This window comes from Hypomesus transpacificus, chromosome 10 (genome assembly GCF_021917145.1).
Source record: "Hypomesus transpacificus isolate Combined female chromosome 10, fHypTra1, whole genome shotgun sequence".
In the NCBI taxonomy this organism is placed as follows: Eukaryota; Metazoa; Chordata; class Actinopteri; order Osmeriformes; family Osmeridae; genus Hypomesus; species Hypomesus transpacificus.
The window spans coordinates 9,761,112-9,781,634 of record NC_061069.1 but is presented as its reverse complement, the minus strand read 5'-3'; the positions used below and the strand labels follow the sequence as shown (position 1 = coordinate 9,781,634).

Sequence of the window (20,523 nt, the reverse complement as noted above, 5' to 3'; positions counted from 1 at the left end):
TCTTCAATGCATTCAAACATATGATTAACAAAGGTGGTCTTTTATTGAAAATATCACTATGTCCAGCCATTATCATTTAACAATCTCTAAACCAAAATTCATCAAGGCTGTATAAACTCAAGTCCTATTTTGTAGGTTTGTCTTGTTCTTTGGCCTTTCCCCACACCAGCTCCATCTTGTGTGTGTGGGCCTTGGAGGACTTGGAGAAGGTGCTCTTGACAATGTGGAGAGGAACAGACTTTCCACTGAGGTACACCTTGTTGTGACATTCAGGAAGCCAGGAGGCCTCCTCTCCCTCTTTACTCTCTCGTTTGGCCAGCATAGCAGCATAGGAGAAGATGTAACCGGTCATGAAGGCATCGAACCCTGCCCTGTGGGAGCCTCCCTCCACCTTCTTCATGGCCTCCATCTTGGCTGCCTCAGGCTTGGCTGCCTCCAGCTTGGCTACCTCAGGCTTGGCTGCCTCCAGCTTGGCTACCTCCAGCTTGGGTGCCTCCGGCTTGGCTGCCTCGGGCTTGGCCGCCTCCAGCTTGGCTGCCTCAGGCTTGGGGGGAGACTGTGGCTCTGGGACTCCGTTTCCCTTGCTGTTGGCTGAGCCCGTCTTCGTGTTATCAGCGCTGCGTGGCTCCTTCTCTGGTGACGCCATCGTTATTGTCGTCGTCTCCTGAACCTGATGCTCCTGGACCTCCAGCTCCGTGTGAGCTTTCTTGTTCTCAGGAGCCCCCTCAAAGTCCCCCTCTGCTCGAGCCCCTCCCTTCTGCTTTTTCTTCCTCTTCCTCTTCTTCCGTTTGTCCTCCTTGCTCTTCTCATCCTGCTGGATGATGAGATCGGTGTCATGTGACAGGGGGCACTGGGAGCCATTGGGACACCAGCCGTATGCCTGAGGAGCGCAGACAAGAAGACTTTAAAACTTCAACCAGGTTAAGTTCATTTCGATTTAGAATGTAAGGGAAAACAAATAAAGATAGGAGCAGTATTATTTAACTTATACCCATGGAAGAAAATATATTTAGAATGATGGGACATTTGTTGCATATGTTTGGAGTTTGTTACTGACTGAGAAGCGCTCGCAGACTGTCAGAGTTCCCTCTTGGCTGCTTCCTGCCAGACACGGCCTGTAGTCCACATAGCTAGACATGTGACCTGAGTAGTTACAAAACTCCAGGAAAACATGAACCGCACCATTGGAACCAGCATCGGCCTCACCCGCCTCGACACTCCTGGAGTTGTCCAGCTTACTGAGGGAGAACAAGAGAAAAGAACCCTCCATCAAAACATGGAACTACATCCTGGGAGCGCAGTGCTGGTTTAGTGCACAATAAATTGCATATTATACAACCAACAAATCTACAATATACAATATTCTAACCATGGTAGCATACTAACCATTTCTTGTAGGCGTACTCCAGGTAGGAGGCAGGGAACCGGAGCTGATATTCAGTGACATACTTGGTGTCGTATATCCCAGCTGGGAACATCTCAGACAGGTCTGCAGTGAAGGTGCCCAGCTTCTCAGGCAGGTGAGCGTAGAAGCACTGGTACAGGAAGACCATGTCTATCAGGCCATTGTGCAGCACCAGAGGCTTGCGTGCACGCAGAAACTCCATAAACAGGTTACGGATAGTGACACCATGGGGAGGCCCTCCCTGGACGGAAAGGAGGAAGAGATCTTTGATTAGGACTAAATACATTCCTAAACATTTGAACCCATGTTCACTTTCCACTTCCTGAAATCTGAGATATTTGGGCTGGTGTATGGGGGGATTTTAATCACCATAATTGTGTGTGATTAATGTGAGTGTGTGTGTTTCAGATTCTCACCTTGTCATTGCCTTTGTGGTAGGGGACCCCCTGCGCGTACTGTTTGTTGAAGTCAAAACCATGCTGCACCAAGAACTGCACTGACTGAGGCTCAATGATGTACTCCTCAGAGCAGAGCAACGTCAGATTGTACACCTGTACCATGTATGTGTTGGCTGCCTGGAAACAAAGTTAAACATTTTGTTATTCAAAATCAAGTGATGGATCAATCAGATTTGAAATTACTGTTCTGCAGGAGATGTGATGGGTAGTTGCACCTTGCTGTCGAGTTTCTTATAGCAGGCTATTCCAAGGGAGAGGATGGAGCGAGTGCGGGCCGCATTGACGATGGCTTTATAACGGTCCTCTATGGATCTGATAACCATTAAATGGCCATATTAGATTTGGATACGCAAAGATTACAGCGACAAAAGTTGCTGATATTCCATTGCTTCGTTAGACAATATGACATGGATCTTACTCACTCTGCCAGTAGAGCTTTTCTGGATCCAAGGCCACTCAATTCCTATATCAGAACAGGGGCAGAGAGACCAGTGTTCAAGTTCAAGTCTTTTATTTGTCAGGTGCACAGAGCAACTCAAGGTTAGACTGGGCACTGAAATTCTTAAGACAAGACAACGCAAGCACTTGGCATAACATAACATATAAGTACACAGAACAAATTTACATCTATGCTGAGCTTAGATAAGTGAACTTCCTAAATATACAGATAGCAATAAATAAACGACTATACTAACCCTAACACTAAAACTTCCTAAATTACAGATAAGACTAACAAAAAGCTGGGTTTTTGCGGAGCTCTTGTCGACGCAGCCATCGCGTAGGCGCGCCGGAAGTACTGTCGGTACTCAGTGTCGATAAATGGTATGAGTTTATTAAAGTACTTCGTTATAGCCACTTCATCACAGCTTATATGGCGCTCACCGTATCGACAGCAATGAAGGAGGAGGTTTTCATGGCCAGGACCATAGCAGGCCACAACTCCTTGAAGTTATCATTCTGTACGTCAATGACTGGGACTACCACAGAAGACGTCATATCCATGTGGATTTTTATAAATGTAACTACAATGTATGTAGCACCTAATGACAGTTACCTAGGCCAACACACAGAGTTTATGTTGCTAGTTGGCTAGTTTTGTGTGCCACACAGCTATATTAAAGTATGAATACTAGGATTTCAAATGCATACTACTACAATGAATGAGCTAGCTACTAAGCTAGTTGACGCTAATTCACGGTTAACCGTAACAACCAATGGAACTGAATCATGTAGTATTTAACTATCAGATATACTGGGGAATTCATTATTATTATATCATCACTTGTTTAGTTGATTTATCTGTGCAAGCTAGTTAAGTATTTCTGGAATAAACGAATACAGAAAAGCGCAGGACGCTAAAACTGAAGATACTCCAACGTGCTCCGCTTTGCTTTGGTTCATGAGGCAAACGTCATTTTAGCATAAAGGACCCCGATGGCAGTGGTTACATTACTTGTTTGAAAATACACCATATTTTGTATTTTGCTCGCTAAAATCTTTAAAATATTGTGAGTAAGGGACCACTTATTGAATACAGATCGACACCTAATACCAGTTGTATTTATTAGACATTGCATATTTCCTATTATTCTCTTAAAAATCGAATTCTACAAAGGCAGTATTTGGACATACTGTGCTTATTGCGTCGGTAAGCTCAACGGTTAAGGCCAAGTGCGCCATTTTGGCTCAAACAAAGTCAGAAACGTTTTGTAAATAAATGTTTTAATTTTAAAACGTTTACAGGAAGGACATCAAGGCATAGCTATATTTCCACTACATATTCTTGTTTCATCTACATATTTATTGTATTTTGTTGTTGTCCTCTCATAACAACTGAAAAGTTCTGCTAATTTTAACGTTAGGCAAGCTAGCTTGCTGCTAGTTATGGGTGGATGTTCAGCTCCAAACTGCTCGAACTCAACAACCATTGGGAAACAACTATTTCGTTTTCCCAAAGATCCTGTTCGAAAGAAGAAATGGCTGGTGAACTGTCGGCGTGATTTTGTACCCACTCCACACTCCAGATTGTGTCAGGTAAAGTTTCAATGGACAGCAGTATGAGTAACTTTTTTAGCCAGCCAAGTACAATACTGAGCAGCAAAACAGTTTCCTAGCTAACAACGATAACGCTCCAAAAGCTACAGTGTTTTACATTGACTATGTTGTCTTCATTGAGTTGAACTGACTGTAAGAAGTAGCTCGACTGGTTCCATTGCATGCAAGCAGCGCAGTTTCTTCCATGTGATTCCAAAGTACCCCTTGTTTATGAACTGATGTTTTGCGCAATTTTTTTTCAGGACCATTTTGAGCCCAGCCAGTTTGAAGAAATAGCCAGGTCGCCAGCAGGGGGAAAGAAGCTGAAACCTAACGCTATTCCCACTTTATTTAGTGTTAGAGACCCACCTTATCCCATCGCCACTCCTCAGATTCTGTTGCCATTGAAACCAGAGCCAGGTATGCATACTACAACACATTTTTTCTAACACATTTAAAACTTTTTAAACCAGAATTAGTAATATCAATTCTTGACTGTAAACTGAAATGGTTGCTTATATGGATTGGGAATCATACAAAAATAAATAACAGTATATATCAATATTTATAATTTGCCTTGTGTGTGAGTGTATGTGAAAGTCATTCTGTCCTGTCATTCTAGTTGAAAGAGATCTGAATGTGGGAGACCATGGCTATGCCAGGCGTCAGCCTCTGCCAGGGATGGAGGATGAGGATGCAGACATGGAGGAGTTGGAGCACCCCTGTACCAAGTGTCAAATGTACAAGAAACAGCTGGAGCAGGAGATGCAGCATACAGCCAGACTGCAGAGAGAGGTGTGCACATGCTACCAAACTGAACTGTTGTCGTTGACTGTAATGTAATGCTGACAAACATTCATAGCATTGTAGCACGAAGGGGTCTTGATCCTCTCCATTTCATTTCCGATTTCTAAGGAGCATTATGAACGGGCTCAGACCAAAATGCCTCAAAATGGAACTGGATTGATACAACAAATCAGAGCAACAAAACATGTTGGTTGTTTCATTTAAACATTTCTCTTCCACCAGATCACCTGATATGGGCTGGTTTAACTGTTGTGATTGGCCCGACCAGATTCTGGTCAAAGGAAAATCGCTTCAAGTGGAAGGGTGACCAGACCCACCTGCCAGATCTAGATGGTTCTACACTCAGACTACGAATGTAGAACTATCTAGAGAAAACCAAAAACACGTTTGTTGTAACCTAAAAATCCATTCAATCATACCTGTTGTGTTCCAGGCAGAGGACATGAAGAAGCGCCTCTACAGACTAGACAAGATTGAGAAGGGCCTCCAGAACTTTCTGTACGAGGACCAGATCCGGGCCCTGTCGTTGACCAAGCGCTCGCGGCGTGCTGTCTGGTCTCCAGAGACCGTGCTGAAGGCCCGGAAGATCCGCTGCGCCGTGGGCACCAAGGGCTACGAGTTCCTGCGAGAGATGGGCTACCCACTCCCCTCCTACAGGACACTGTGTAACCGCCTGGAGACCAAGATCATGGTCACCACGGCGATGAGCTGCGAGGAGCTGGCGGAGCTGGGACTGGGCCTCATGACGTCCTGCGACAGCCCAGAGGGGGAGGAAGATGGGGACAATGACGAGGAGCTACTAGGAGTCATGTCCTGATCCGCACAGTTGACCTTGACTTCTCCTCCTCATTCCTACTGCCACAGAAGGCACAGGCGTTACCCTTCCACACCAGGCAGTCGGTGACCTGTGGCTTCCACAGCCCGGTCACCCTCCTGAGAGACTTGAGCTTTGCCGTGATGTGTATTTTCATTTGCTGCAAATGCACAGGATGCCATGACGACGTAGCCGGCCTAAGTTGGACTGCTGGGTGATGAGGTCATGTGGTGGCTGGCTGCGTGGTGTGCTGGTGTCCTCTGTTCTACGAGGGATTTGCTTCAGGTTTGGTTTCACACTCATAAGTATGTGAATGAAACAAAAACCTTCCTCATTTTGCTTCAAAGTGCTTAAAGTGAAGTCTGTAAAGGTGCCAGCCGTACACCCTGTACCCCTTCCACAACTGTGCTTTATCAAACACAAGGTTATCAGATCAGCACATGTTCATAGGGTGATCTGAAGGGACCCCATTCACAAGGAGGGGAGAGTTCGATGGCATTCATGTCAAAGTTCAGATTCGTTTTAGGACGGGTTTGGTTGGTTTCTATAGTAACCATGTGCAAGCACTCCTCTCCTCTGTTGGGGGGGAAGCGGGTTGCAAAAACAACCCTCATGCTAGTTGGATCAATTGTATCTACTTCTTCATCTTGTTCACACAGTTAAAGGGACTTTAGAACTCATGTAATATACCTTGATGAACACAGTCACTGTGTAAAAGAATAAAGGCCTATATCAAATGTGTTGTGATGTGTTTAAAATACCTGTAGAGGAAGTGAGTGAGAGTGAAGTCACTGTTCATGGAATGTGCACCACAGACATCCTCGTCTGTACTTTGACCGGATCAAAGTACCACCCACTCATTATAATTGATTGCCTTTTGTTTTTATGATGCAAATCAACATCCAGTGAACTCATCACTGGTCTGGTTCCATTAAGCCTAACTGGAGAGAGCAGCGTGGGCAGGAACTCTCTTGAATTTCCACATATTGAAGGATCGAAATCACTCTGGCTAGCTGCCAACAATGAAGAATTTGTCCCATGTTTGTCCACCCCCTACTGCAACAGCAACCCTGACCCTTTTGGACATGGCCTAAACTTTGCTTAACGGTAGTCACTATCACCCCATCAGGTAGTGTAAACATCGACTGATTACCTTATGAAATGGTTTTATTGAAGTATAAAAATATATAAATGGGCTCTCTGCTGGGCTAAATGCGTAGAGTTGACATGATATGCATTTTATTAAATACTAATAATGTTGGCACTTTTATTGGTTAATGTACACCTTTCCTTTCTGCTGAAGAGCACACTTAACCTGTGGGGCATCGTTGTATTGACTACATTGGTTTCACAATAACTTGCAGCCTCAACAGATTGGTTTAGCCTGTTTGTTTGGGGGCAGTCCTGCTTAAACTCCAGCTTAAAAACAGGACTGAGCTGTTTGAGTCACTGAGAGGAAGGGGGTGAAACTGGACCAAGAGGTTATTCACTCTACATTCTCATCAAGCCAATGCTTCATCCGTACCATGTGGTATTTATAGCGTAAAATCCTTTAAGGAGACATGGTACGAGTGACCGTGAGCACTGTCATTTAGAATGAACACTTAGGGGTTTGGTAGAGATACATTGAATGTACTGTAACTCCTGGATGTGTTCCTCAGGTAAAGCTTAGGAGGACACGAGAGACGATGTGGGGTGTCCTGGTTCTGTGGCTGTGGGCAGCCCTGCCAGGGCTGCTCTGGGCATCGCACCTGTTCCTGGAACGCGACAGCAACACCTCCAGCATCTGCAAGCCTGCGCCTCACTGGAAGGTCCAAGGACAGAGCCCTATGGAGGGGCTGCTGGGAGATGTAGTCATAGTAGCTCTGCTGAAGGCCAGCTGACACTTCTGTCTCATTCAGGCCTCCAAGTAAGAGAGAAAGGGTCTGAACGGATTTTTGTTTATTTACAATGATTTGAAAAAGTTAAAGACTATGATGTAATGTTTGGAAAGGCTATGTTTGAGATAAGGGGAGGCTATCTTCATAAACTAGTGATTATCATGGAATCATAGGCTTGTCAGAGAGCAGTAGACAAGGACTTAAGAAGCAACCATGGGGATGTTTTGCATAGATGCAGATATATAAGCATGTCAAGTATGGTTTCATATTGATGATAGATCACCATTTAGTTCTAAAAACACCAACTGATTTAGAATCATCAGTCGGATGGCTGAGCGGTTAGAGAATCGGGCTATTAATCAGAAGGTTGCCGGTTCGAGTCCTGGCCATTCAATTTAACGTTGTGTCCTTGGGCAAGGCACTTCACCCTACTTGCCTCAGGGAGAATGTCCCTGTACTTACTGTAAGTTGATCTGGATAAGAGCGTCTGCTAAATGAGATGAAGATGACGATGAGATGTGTGGTCCTGTCCAGACTCGGGGGTCTGCGTGAGCGCGTGCTGCGCAGCAACATGACAGGTGTGTCGTTCCTGATTGTGAACGAGCAGGACGCCCAGTCCAGAGCCATGTACTGGGAGCTGAAGAGGAGAGCGCCCCCCGGCATGCCCGTCTACCAACAGTCCCCCCTCCAGGACGACGTGTGGGAGGCCCTGAGCGGAGACAAGGATGACTTCCTGGTCTATGACAGGTAAGCAAGCAAGCAATTTTTTTTTATGAAGCACTTTAGGATCCAAAGTGAAACACAAAGTGCTGTACAGTAAAAACAATAAAAGATAATGTCAAGGTGGTCCTGATGACTTCCTGGTCTATGACAGGTAGGCTTGATGACTTCCTGGTCTATGACAGGTCGGCCTGGACCCCACTTCTGCTCCACTTTGGACATTTACCAGTTGAATGTTATGTATGCATCTTTGAGTTGATATTTTACAACATGAGCCTAAAAGGTCTTGTATTTTCCTCTTCCCTCCTTGTCCCGTTTGTTTCTCTCCCAGGTGTGGACGGTTAACGTTCCACATTGTCCTGCCATACAGTTATCTCCACTACCCCTATGTGGAGGCAGCAGTCAGAGCCACCTACCAAAAAGACATCTGCAACTGTACTGTGAGTAGACCTACACACACATAGAGTAGAATTCTATAAGAAAACCTCATCTGGGCTACGGTCTCGCATGTGGGATCGGATAGCATCTTCCAGTTGATTTCTAACATTGCATTTCTATGGTATGTAATGTCACACCATTGGCAGAAGGACTTCCTTTCGATAATGTCAAGTCGTCGTGGGAACAACACCCAGAGCAATGACACGACGAGCAGCACAGAGATAAGTGGCTTCATTGAGAATGACAACCTTACAAACCCTATCACAGTCAGGACTACAGTACCCACAAGTCTCAACAGTGCTGCTCCAGGTGTAGATGTGCATTCCAATGTCTCCGTGGCAGACGAGGGGGGTAACGCACCCCACATTCATCATCATCATCCTCATCATCATCAACAGCACAGTCAACATCATGGCTCTCACAGTGACATGCAGCAAGTCTTAAATTAGAAGACTTTTCACTGACCTGGAGTAACTGCAGCATCAGGCGTATGTAATATGTAAATTAATTGGAAATCAACGTGATGTATCTGCACGTATTACCATATTATTTTAATATTTCAGTTAGTCAGGGACTTCTCAACAACAGGTGTTTTGTGTATCTTCTCACCGTCAGTGTTGACTTTTGGTAATTTGATACGTGGAAATGTGATCTAAGAACAGAACTGGATATGGAGTTGTTTAGCCACCGGTAATGTCCACCAGTTCCTCCATGTGGTGAGGTGACACGGTCTCTCTTGTGCAGTTGATGAAGTTTGTGGGTCAAACCACAGAGAGGTGCCTGCAGACGGATGGTTTGCACGAGAGACCAGGCCTGACCGTCACCCAGCCAGGACTGGGACACTGGGAGAATGATTTGAAAAAAGGACATGACTTGGGTCTGTTTTAAACCCCCACACATTTGGGGAAAAGTGCATACAAACCATGTCAACTGTCGCAAAATGTTGTGGTCTGCTTGGATAATACTTTATTAGTGGAGTGTGTGTATGTGTGTTCCAATAAACTTGAGAAAATCATAAATTATGAATGGATGAGGCAACATTGTGTTGAAACTGTTAATTAAACAATGCATATTCACCCACATTTTTTTGTTGTTGCAAGCTTTACTGCCTCCCTCAGTTAACACCAAACGATGGCACGATGTCCAGCAGGTGGACATAGAAGTTCGGTGTAGGATGTCGGGTAGAGACGTCTCATCACCGTTACATCCTCCATTCAACAACAATAGCAAGTCTGTGGTGGAACAACGGAGATAACTTTATTCTGATCAATAACTGGTCTGATTTTAATTAAGCGAGGATCGGGTCACCTTCGTTTTGGAAGTAAGTGAATAACCATAGCATAGTATCGACAGCATGTTATCCAAGTAGGATGAGTGTAGCCTGAGTAGCCTATAGAAAATGTAAGCGCATGTTTGCTTTAATATTTTGATAGACGCAAATGTATTAATAGCCTACGTTGTGTTTAACATTTCTAGGAGTATCCTACATTAAATTAAAAACACTAATAACACAAAAGGGACGTTTTTTTTAATGTAACCTTTAATAGAATGAAAGGTTAAAAGTTAAATCAATATATAGGCTATACTTGTAATATTTACTCTTCAGTTCAGGTAGACTACTATTATTTACGCAGTTTGGTAAACGTTTCGTTGTCTCTGATGTAACGTTTGTTGTAGGGCGAGTCTTTAGTGTAAGGGATTTTCTAAATCCTGAAGCAAGAAGATAAAGTAGCTTACTTAGCTTAACCAACATTGGTTGACTTCTTGTGTTATCTTCGGGGGGGGGGGGGGGGGGGGGATATGTCACATAAACTGCTTTCTGGAATACCCCCCAGGTCATCCTGACCCATCAGTCATTGTGACCCACCGTCGTATTGCGACAATCTGACTGCATACAAAAATTAAAGTGAATCATTTTCTTTTAACCGTTAGGCTGTCTCAGACCCCCACATTGCGAAGGTAAAAAAAAAAAAAATTGTATTTGTTTTTTGTATTGGGTAAAATTGCGTAATCACAAAGATGGTTCGTTATGAACATTTGGGTCATGTGACCCGAAGGCAGCACAAGGGTTAAACGGTGTCCCATGTTATCATACAGCCATCCTGAGCCACCCAACACTTCTGACCAAATAGTGCGTCTGTTGCTCAAAAGCATTATGCACCATTTAATCGATAGATGGCAGCATCGTCTTACTTTTTAAAATGCTGTCCACTGTGAGTAAAGAAATCGCATTTAATTGATGGTTGCAGGTTTTCTCAAATGGCCACATGGCAGAATATCAAGCTCTTCTACCAAGGAGTACTAGAGAATGGAGGTAGGCTGAGGAACCAATAAACACAAATAAAAGCACCATACATTTCTGAAATATGTCCTCAATGTTTAAAATAAAAAAAGTTGTTCTTGCTCTGGAGAATAATATTTTTGAGAGAGTCTCGCCAGTATATCTCCTGCTCTAGCTGGTCCCATAGTTGTCTTTCTTGTGTGGGTTTTAGACAGGAGAACGGATGGCTGGTTGCTGGTGTACTCCCCTCTGCCAATCAGCTGCATCTTCCTGTGTTATCTGCTGCTCATATGGACGGGACCTAAACTCATGGAACACAGACAGCCAGTCAAACTGAAGCCTGTGCTAATTGTTTACAACTTCGCCATGGTCTGCCTGTCAGCTTACATGTTCTATGAGGTATTCAAAATGATCTGTTACCTGTTATCTTCATCTCCATCCAACTTTCCAGCCTATCTAGAAATTGATTTACTAACAACTATCTAACCACCTTGTAAATAAATGTAAAGAAAGACCTGGGTGGGTGGAGGAGTATATATGCTTACAATTAGAGATGGGTTTCTTTTTCATTTACTTCTCTCTCTCTCTCTCTCTTTCTCTCTCTCTCTCTCTCTCTCTCTCTCTCTCTCTCTCTCTCTCTCTCTCTCTCTCTCTCTCTCTCTCTCTCTCTCTCTCTCTCTCTCTCTCTCTCTTTCTCTCTCTCCCCATCTCTCTCACCTGCTCTCTCCTTCTCTTTCTTTCTGTCTATTTATCTCCCTTTCTCAGTTCACAGTGTCCGCCTGGTTGGCCAACTACAGTTTGCTTTGTCAACCTGTTGACTACAGTCACAGCCCGCTGGCAATGAGAGTAACTACAACAGGCTCACGTCAACATCAAAGCTCACCATTGTCCATCTTAGTTCAAACAGCTCATTGAGATGTATCTTCTTTGTGTGTGTGTGTGTGTGTTCCTGTGTTCCGGCTCCTGTGTGTGCCAGATGGCCAAGGTGTGCTGGTGGTTCTATTTCTCCAAAGTAATTGAGCTCAGTGACACAGTGAGTATATATCCACACCAAGAGGAACCCAGAGGCTTCCAACCGGGGTCATCTGTGTTCCAGATGAGATTGCAGAAAGCTGCACTAAGCACTTTTGCCTGTTGATAGTATGTGTGTGTGGGTGTGTGTGCGTGCGTGTGTGTGTGTGTGTGTGTGAGTGTTTTCCAGGTGTTCTTCATCCTGAGGAAGAAGAACAGCCAACTGACATTCCTGCATGTCTACCATCATGGCACCATGATATTCAACTGGTGGGCTGGAGTCAAATATGTGGCCGGGGGCCAGTGTGCGTATCCTAGCTGGTCATTGTTTTTGTGCGTGTTTGTGTGTGTGTTTCTGTGTTTTTACACTACTGTATGATAATACATCTTTGTATTTGTGTGTGTTTGTCTGCCCAGCCTTCCTCATAGGCCAGATCAACTCTCTAGTCCATGTGGTGATGTACCTGTACTATGGACTGGCTGCTGTGGGTCCTCACATGCACAAGTTCCTGTGGTGGAAACGTTACCTGACCTCCCTGCAGCTGGTGAGACACACACACACACACACACACACACACACATGCAGGCACACACAGGAACACACACACAGTATATACTCCCACACAAAGATTAGGCCTTATCTTGGACAAAGAAAGCTATATATCTATATCTCCGCACTTTTAGTCCAACCCATCCCACATATTCAGTTCTGTAGGGAAAACCCTGGACTGGGGGAGACTGGACTGGGAGAATTATGTTGTCATCAACGGATTGATTTAACAATACCCTAACTAAAAATATAATCCTGTCCAGTTGATGTCTATCAACATTGTCACACTTAATACAACCAAGGCTTGTCTAATTGACTGAGCCCTAACAACTATAAACCCATGGAACTCAAACTGCTTTAACCCCTCAGTGCCTGAAGCTCTCTAATTAAGCGTTGGTAGGATAGGACAATAGCAGGGCAGTTAACAGGGTTAGTCAGGGAGATAATCAGCATCAGAGCTATATAGCTCTTACCCACCCTGCCCCCCTTCTGACCTGGGCCTGGCCTGGCCTGGCCTTAACCACAACCCCAGGCCTGGACCCTGGAGAGCCTGTTGAGCCTCGGCCTCAAATGAAACCCCCATCTGGAAGGACCTGATGACAGTTTTAACTGAACATCTAATCCAGATTAGAATAATCCATTGTCTCTCGTAATTATCATGCCCTCATATATATAGTTCCTTATTTGACTGAAAGCAAAGTCAAATATTTTATCTTACGATATAGGAGAGTTGAGAGTTAAGTTTTCTAGTGTCTATACTATTTTTTTTTTTGAAAACTGAAGGTGGGTGCGGAGCAATGATTTGAATCCAAACAGGCTTTGACTCTAATCAGGATTTTAAATCGCATAGGCGATTAAGGTTCTCTCCAGACAGACAATGGCACCATATGTATTTCCCATTAACTCTGCTGACTCACACAACTACACAGTTGTTTGTTAGGCTGCTGCCCCAACTCTGATCAGAGTCTGATGACAACGTGTGTCAGGTTGAGTGTTTTGTTCTGAAAAGGCCTAGAGTGAACCAACTGCCATTGAGGCTTATCTGCTGTGAAATCATCATCTTACTCTGTTTGTGACTTCTACCTGTTTGTGACTTGAAGAACAATTTTTAAATGTGCCTGAATCTAGGTTAGACAAGTTTCCCAACAACAGCAAAAACCAATACGTATTTCACCATAACCTTTGTGCACTGATGTTTCTCTGTGTGTGAGTTTAAACAAAACGTGGTCCTCTCTTTTCACTCAGCTCCAGTTCCTCATTGTGACGATCCACACCACCTACAACCTCTTCACTGACTGTGACTTCCCAGACTCCATGAATGCTGTGGTGTTTGCTTACTCCCTCAGCCTCATCGCTCTTTTCAGCAACTTCTACTACCAAAGTTACCTCGCCAAGAAGGCCAAGAAGATATAAGGGAGAGAAGAGAGCAAATGGATACTTATTTGTCTTTACTATGTGTGTCGTGTTTTTTTCTATATTTATCGAGTGTCTCAGTAAAGCTGTTGTTTTCCGGCTGCTTTATCTGCATGTCGTCTAAGCCTCTGATTTAGCCCTTCCTATAATCTAAGCAAACACACACACTCACACATACGTACATACACATTTGGTTTTGTTCTTGATGTCGAACCAGCAGACTCACCCACACACACGCATTGCACACACACCCGCACTCACACACACACACCCGCACACGCACACTCACACACACTCACTCACTCACTCACTCACATCTTCCATTCTCTCTTCCCATCCCCCTCTAGTCATTAGGGATGAAGTCCAAGCCACGCTCTGGCGACTCTGCCAAATTGAAATAAACCCGGACAGGCCTCCTCCTCCTCTCTCCTCCTCCTCTCCACTTATCTATCTAATCTCCCACCATGACACCTCATTTGTCTCAGAGAGCCATTGGCTGGGGCTCTACCAATCACCAGCCAGCTGGCAGTGTCCTTAGAGGGCCTGAGCTCCTCCCACTGTGACGACTCTGTCCTTATCTTTGGCTGCACTCCCATTCTCCAGCCTCGTTCTGTAATTCACTCCTACTTATGGACTGGAAAGCACTAGACTTGTGCGAGAATGGACTAGACAGACATGCATGTATATAGTTCTTAACATCCTCCAGTGTTCTGTGAAGGTATAAAGGAACACACTTCAAAGGGGTGGACTCCTCCAGAGTCACGGTCACCCGATGAACCTGAAACCTCACGGTCTGACAGCTTCGTAGCACAGGAACGCCTCATCTCTAGACCGTTCCAAACCCCTTCCACGCGAAATACCATTCGCCAACGATCGCTCCGCTTTCATGCAGACAGGCAGTTGGCACTGGATTAAAAAGCAATGCGTGTCAGAGAGGGTAGATTCTCCTCCTCTCTCACCCTTGGCCCAGATCTCTCCGTTCTCGCTGGCCTGGCCATGACGCAGAGGCCTGCAGTGTCACAGAGCCACTGTCCGCTAGTGCATTCTCCTGCTGGCCTGAATGGCAGGCCTGGCAGCTGTCTAGTTAAAGAGCAGCTCCACATTCTCCCAGCACAGTGGAACCAGGCCCCTGACGTCTTCAGGAGGCCTGTCAGGACCAGGGTGACACTGGGGGCCTTTGTGGCCCACGTGTAGCGTGTAGGCTGTGTGTGAATGACTCCCCTAGTTACAGCTGGCTGGTGTTACTCACCATATGCTGCTGGCTAGTACACTGCTGTCACACTCCTTCTCTCAATTCTCTCCCCCCCATCCCTCCCTCCTCCCCCCTCTCTCTCTCTCTCTCTCTCTCTCTCTCTCTCTCTCTCTCTCTCTCTCTCTCTCTCATCACTCTCTCTCTCTCTCTCTCTCTCTCTCTCTCTCTCCTCTCTCTCTCTCTCTCCTCTCTCTCTCTCTCTGACTAGCCGACTGCCAAAAAGGACATTCTGACTTGTCACTTGACTGGGATCCACAGCGCTGCTCTTGGGCGTGCAGTCACAGCATCGTGCTGATGAGGGCTCGTTTCTCCAGCGAGACACTAACAGCTCCAGAGGAAGACTCCCAGTCCTCCTCCTGCAAGCAATCCGCCTCAGGTTGGAGGGGATGCCAGCAGAAGAGGCCCCTTCAGCCCGCCTGCATCTCTCCTCCTTTCTGCTGTGAAGTAGACTGGATCACATTATTCTGCCAGTATCTAACAACCACCCACATGAAACCGACCACGATACTTCCCCCAGACATATCCCCCTGCCGGACAAGCAAACACATGTGGGATCAACAAGGCCTCCTCACCTTCACAGTCCAGAGACAAAGAAACATCAACTGTCCAAAAGTCGAGATGGGACCCGGTCCATGTTGGTCTGTTGGTTTCCGCGGTAACCCCAAGTGCTACCCTTATCCGTAGACTGTAATTTGTAATCACTTAAAGGGGAGGCTGAGCCCTCTCCTGGCTCGACCCGGGCTGTAATCATACAGTCAGTGAGAGGGGCTGGGGAGCGAGGACCAGGGGGAGGAGGGGGGCCAGGGAGAGTGCTTGAAGGTGAACACACTGGTTTCACCACAAAGAGGGTTAACAAGAGGGTGAGCAATCTCCGCAGGCACTCTCATCCCCAGCCTCTTGTTTCAGTTGGCCAATCAGCACCTCTCTTGAAGCCGCCGATTCGACCGCGGGGAGGGAGGGCCGCTGAAAGGAGCTGCTGAACGTGTTGAAATGAGGTCTACACGTAAGTGGGAGAGGCAGAGATGGGACATGAAGTGTTAACCATTTGGTTTCTCGTCAGAGGCAGTTTTATACATATATCGAAGGACTCAACACAAACTACACCGGAAGATTTTTGGACTTGAGTCCAAAATCTCAAGTGCTGCAGACAAAGCGAGACAGTGAAAAGCATTCTGAAGCACAAATGCACAACGAACAGCAGCCTGCATGGAGCCCAACGCCAAGGCCTTCTGTACAGTGTTGCCTCCAATCCTCCTATTGTAGCCTCCGACCCTCCTATTCTGTGGATTCCATTCTCAGTGGGCTGCAGAGAGAGAGAGAGAGAGAGAGAGAGAGAGAGAGAGAGAGAGAGAGAAACGAAGGACAAAAGGACAAGCACATACAAATGACTGTAGAAACTTCAGATTGAGTTTGACATGTCAAAGCTCATCACTCATTGACGGATCGTCTGTCTTTCGTAGGACGAGCACCAGCATTGTGTCACGGCTTGGCCCTTTGTTTGGGTTGGGGGGGGGGGGGGGTTGCCATCTGTCTCAGACACCCCCCAATTACACCACAGTGAGATGAGCCCAATGACCCTGTATCAATGCCACTCGGCCAGACCATTTGTCCATGGAGGTGGATAAGATAGATTTGTGGCTTTCTTTGTCCATCACAAGGGCTAGCACAGAATAGTCTTGGAGGGACGGTTAGGCTCAGTAACCAACTCGACATTGTAGTCCTCGTCTTCTTCAGCGGTTTGGGTGCAGCACTGTTAATGAGAGCTATTGTCGATGCAAATGTGCTGCAGAGGGGATTTAAACACTAGCTTGTATAGAGGAATATCCCTCATCCAATGGCTCTCCTCACTGCCCTCTAGTGAGCCACCTGACCATGCTGAGCCCTGAAGGGATTGGCTCCCTGCTATAAAGGGATATTACAACAAATATCAGTCTGTTTGCAGTCCAACAAAACTAAAGCTGTTCTTCTGCTTGCTCCTTTATGCTTTAATACATTTTGCACACATTTCACATCAAACAGTGCTGACAATATTTTGTGTTCAGTTCTCAGAGGAACAAAAAAGCATGTTTTTATAAATGACTGCCTAGCACAAAAGGTCATTTTAAGGTTCTGCAGGCTTGACAATCTTACCACTTGTGTACTCTACCACTGGACCTCATACCACTGACCTGTATTTGACCCTGACTGGGAACAGGTATGCCAGTTAGCCAGGATATTTAACCCTGTCTGTGGGTTTCAGTGATAGACATTTGATGTAAAATAACATTGACATTTTCTTCTAGTTGCATCCAGCTCTCCTCTCCTCCCCCCCTCCCCTCTCCTTCTCTCCTCCTCTGATCTGCTTCCCTCTCATCCTAACATATTTCACTTGACACAGAGACAAAGGCTGTTGCACACAGGGCATTCCCTGGCCTCTCATAAGATGAAATATTAATGCAGGCATAATTTGTGGAGCTCCAGGGGTGCAGGGAAGCAGGGCCTGGTTGTCCTGTGTGGCTGTTGTGTGGCTCCCTAAGGCCACAAGATTGTCAGAATCAATCCTGAGATGCTGGAGATTACGACAACAGAGCAATTACATTTACACTACTGCTGTTCTCTCCTTTGTTTCCATGAAAACACGTCTTCTCTTCCACTGCAAAGAATGAATGAAAGGACTGTGTGTGTGTAAAAGTGAGAAAATCTTCCAGGGTGTGTGTGTGTGTGTGTGTTCGTGTGTATGCATGTATGCATGCGTGTGTGTGAAGACAGAGAGAGATGGAGCAGCTCTGTACCCAGATTGTAGAGAGGTGGCAGCAGAGACAATGCCATCTGGGACCACAGAGGGCACACTTATAGTCCTGCTAATCACGGACTGTGCCTTGCTCCCAGAGAAACTTCTCACATACCTTTCTCCTTTTGCATTGCTCTTTCCACCTTCAGTTACTCACATTCTCTCTCTCTTTCTCTTTAATCTCTCTCTCTCTCTCTCTCTCTCTCTCTCTCTCTCTCTCTCTCTCTCTCTCTCTCTCTCTCTCTCTCTCTCTCTCTCTCTCTCTCTCTCTCACCTCACTACCCCCACATTCTAGTGTCTCTGTGTCAACTAACACATGCAATCCTCCTTCATCACCAGATCCCCCAACCTCAACCCCCACCCTGAGTTACCATGGCGTTCTAGGGTTATTAAACATGACACTCATGTGAGAATAGAGCTTGTTCTTAATCTCAGTTGGGAATCTTTATCCAATTTCTGTGATTAATGGGCTCTGATTTACATATCAAGGGCTTTTCGTCATTTATCCACCACAAATCCTCCGTTTTCTTTTTTAGCGTACAGAAAAAGAAAAAATATAGGCTATTTATCTGTCCTTTAAATCTTTTCTGTCACTTTTTCTTTCTTATCCTTTCCCCACATGAAAGATGAGTAGCATACTAAGACAGTGGTGATTGAGAGAAGGGAGGTCTTCTGTGATTGGACTGAGTGATTAGAGAAGCAGATTAATTGGATGGTGGTCACCGGCATTTTGAACAGAGCTAGGGATGGCAGTCAGGAGATAATGTTAGATGTTCTGTCCTTCTTTCTCTCTATCTCGCTTTCTTGACTCGGGTCTGTAATTTTCGGCGCCTTATCAGTTTCGACCAGTGAATCTGAGGAATTCATTCAGAATTCTATCACATGTACTTTTTTCCTGTTGAGAAGAACAGCAGAGACAGTCAGAGAGATGGAGACAGACAGACAGACAGGCGGACTGTGTGCATTTGACTGATGTCATGTTGTCAGTGGGACTACCAAACAAGGGGGCCTACAAGGGGATAATGTCATGACTGTGACCCTTCTTATCGTCAGTCTTGCCCCTGTTCCTCAGTGATTCATCCAGTCATCAATATCCGTCTGAATCAGCAATCAATTCCTCTCATGGCCAGGAGAAAACATCAGAGAAACGACCGGCCTGGGTTCTCTCCCCTCCCCTCGTCTTCTCTCCCCACTTCTCCGCTCCTCTGCTTCCTCTCCACTCCTCCACTCTCCTCTCCTCTGTAATCCATGGCTCCAAGCCAAGCACACAATCAGGTAATTAACCAGCTACTTCCCAAAGCCCCACAGAGTAACTTTAAAGCCGTCCGTCTCTTAATTTATGGCTTAATTAATAAGATGGAGGAAAAGTAAACATCAGAAGAATCAATTTACCCAACCAGTGCTGCAACAGTGGTGGTGGGGTGGCCTTGACGACCACTGGCTGTCTTCCCCTGGAGACAAGGTATAGGAAGGGGAGTGTGACGAGACTGTGGGTGTGTGTGTGGGGGAGTGTTGTTTTGAACAAAAAAGAGCTTCACACATCAGTGGTTGCATCAACAAACGCAATCAGACCTCTGTGTGATTGGACAATTATCATGAGAGATGGTTGCTTTTGTTGTGCCATTGGTCCATGCAGGTTGAGCAGTGATGCTGCAATCACCCTGCAATATGTCTTTGTCAAACAAACAACACCTGATTGGCAGCCCCAGACCAATAACAAAACCGGATTGGTTACCTTATCTTTGTCTCGATCCCTTGCTCGTCCAATTGGGCGGTAAGGCAAAGAGAGCGGAGACAAGCAGATCACATAGCTGGACACAGGACTGTGTTAGCAAGCTGAGCAAAGGCCAGTATTGCTTGAAGTAGTAAGGTATTACAGTATGTTCTGTTGGAGTTAGTCCTTGTCATGTGACTGAGGTCCAACTCTCCAACTACACCCACTCCACTCTCCTCACATCAGGCCTCAGCTCAAAGTGACAAGACCTTTTTCCTGCTATTTTGCAATGGCTGCTTGAACTGCAGGGCCCCAATAGTGATTACAATCATGCCAGCTAAATCACTTGTCTGTTTGGGAGAGAAAATAACCTGGCTAAGATAATGAAGGGGTGAGGCTGCTGCCTGATTGGCACTCTGAGCATAAATAACCTGGAATTATCTGTAATAACCATGGTAACGGAGTGGTAATTGGCTGAAAGTTCTCTTGTCTCTGAAAAGAGCGATTGAGGGGGGAAAAGAGTGGGAAATTAGTCCTCCTGTACAGTTTAACTTACATTAATTGTACACATTGTCTGCATTTATTTGTGTCTCAAAGAAGTCATGTGGCTCTCTCCCGGCGAGCTTCTTTCTACAAACCAAAAGGAAGGCAATTAGCAATGAGGCTTTTCTCCTGCTATAAAATGAATCTGATTTCAACTTAATCCATTGAGAACGGTTGTATAAGCTGTACAAATGATGCACCGCACCATAGCAGCATTCAGTCCTCTATCCTAAAACTTAAAATGGTTCCTTTCAAAGTGCACGTACTTGTGCCCAGTAAAACAGGAAGTCTTTCAAATCTCTTCACATCCTCTGGGATATTGAAAAGGGGTTTGTTTCCAGTGGGGCTAGCATGAATCCCAGGCTGTGATAGAAATGGTTTTAGACTTTGGCACTGGGCGAAACAGTTGGTGCCATGCTGCTGCACACTTATC

General features: G+C 45.5%; 4 protein-coding genes across 7 annotated transcripts; 3 read left to right on the top strand and 1 right to left on the bottom strand.

Moving 5' to 3' along the window:
- Positions 1-19: 19 nt before the first annotated feature.
- On the bottom strand, positions 20-3,293 carry toe1 (target of EGR1, exonuclease). Its single transcript, XM_047027228.1, has 7 exons — positions 2,746-3,293; positions 2,286-2,326; positions 2,079-2,175; positions 1,822-1,980; positions 1,387-1,646; positions 1,058-1,238; positions 20-880 (listed from the first exon to the last, which is right to left on the bottom strand). The coding sequence occupies exons 1-7, from the start codon at positions 2,863-2,865 to the stop codon at positions 125-127; spliced, it is 1,614 nt and encodes a 537-aa protein (XP_046883184.1). The 5' UTR covers positions 2,866-3,293; the 3' UTR covers positions 20-124.
- Positions 3,294-3,512: 219 nt separating this feature from the next.
- si:ch73-382f3.1 (uncharacterized protein LOC100151273 homolog) lies at positions 3,513-6,244 on the top strand. The gene is made up of 4 exons (XM_047027614.1): positions 3,513-3,897; positions 4,161-4,317; positions 4,520-4,692; positions 5,138-6,244. Exons 1-4 carry the CDS (start codon positions 3,748-3,750, stop codon positions 5,519-5,521), a joined length of 864 nt encoding a protein of 287 aa, XP_046883570.1. The 5' UTR covers positions 3,513-3,747; the 3' UTR covers positions 5,522-6,244.
- A 722-nt stretch (positions 6,245-6,966) lies between these two features.
- Positions 6,967-9,587, top strand: selenop2 (selenoprotein P2). 3 transcript variants are annotated; one of them, XM_047027807.1, is made up of 6 exons: positions 6,977-7,083; positions 7,180-7,427; positions 7,933-8,145; positions 8,450-8,558; positions 8,703-9,044; positions 9,301-9,587. In XM_047027807.1, exons 1-5 carry the CDS (start codon positions 7,081-7,083, stop codon positions 9,003-9,005), a joined length of 876 nt encoding a protein of 291 aa, XP_046883763.1. In that variant the 5' UTR covers positions 6,977-7,080; the 3' UTR covers positions 9,006-9,044; positions 9,301-9,587. The 3 variants fall into 3 exon arrangements, with proteins under 3 accessions (XP_046883762.1, XP_046883764.1, XP_046883763.1); XM_047027806.1 differs by having other exon boundaries at positions 6,967-7,083; positions 8,703-9,587; XM_047027808.1 differs by having other exon boundaries at positions 6,973-6,999; positions 8,703-9,587.
- A 120-nt stretch (positions 9,588-9,707) lies between these two features.
- Positions 9,708-13,835, top strand: elovl8a (ELOVL fatty acid elongase 8a). Of its 2 annotated transcripts, XM_047027856.1 has the most exons (9): positions 9,708-9,877; positions 10,489-10,515; positions 10,806-10,870; positions 11,049-11,236; positions 11,603-11,683; positions 11,814-11,870; positions 12,039-12,153; positions 12,266-12,393; positions 13,644-13,835. In XM_047027856.1, exons 3-9 carry the CDS (start codon positions 10,816-10,818, stop codon positions 13,809-13,811), a joined length of 792 nt encoding a protein of 263 aa, XP_046883812.1. In that variant the 5' UTR covers positions 9,708-9,877; positions 10,489-10,515; positions 10,806-10,815; the 3' UTR covers positions 13,812-13,835. The 2 variants fall into 2 exon arrangements, with proteins under 2 accessions (XP_046883812.1, XP_046883811.1); XM_047027855.1 differs by lacking the exon at positions 10,489-10,515.
- The last annotated feature ends 6,688 nt before the right edge of the window (positions 13,836-20,523 follow it).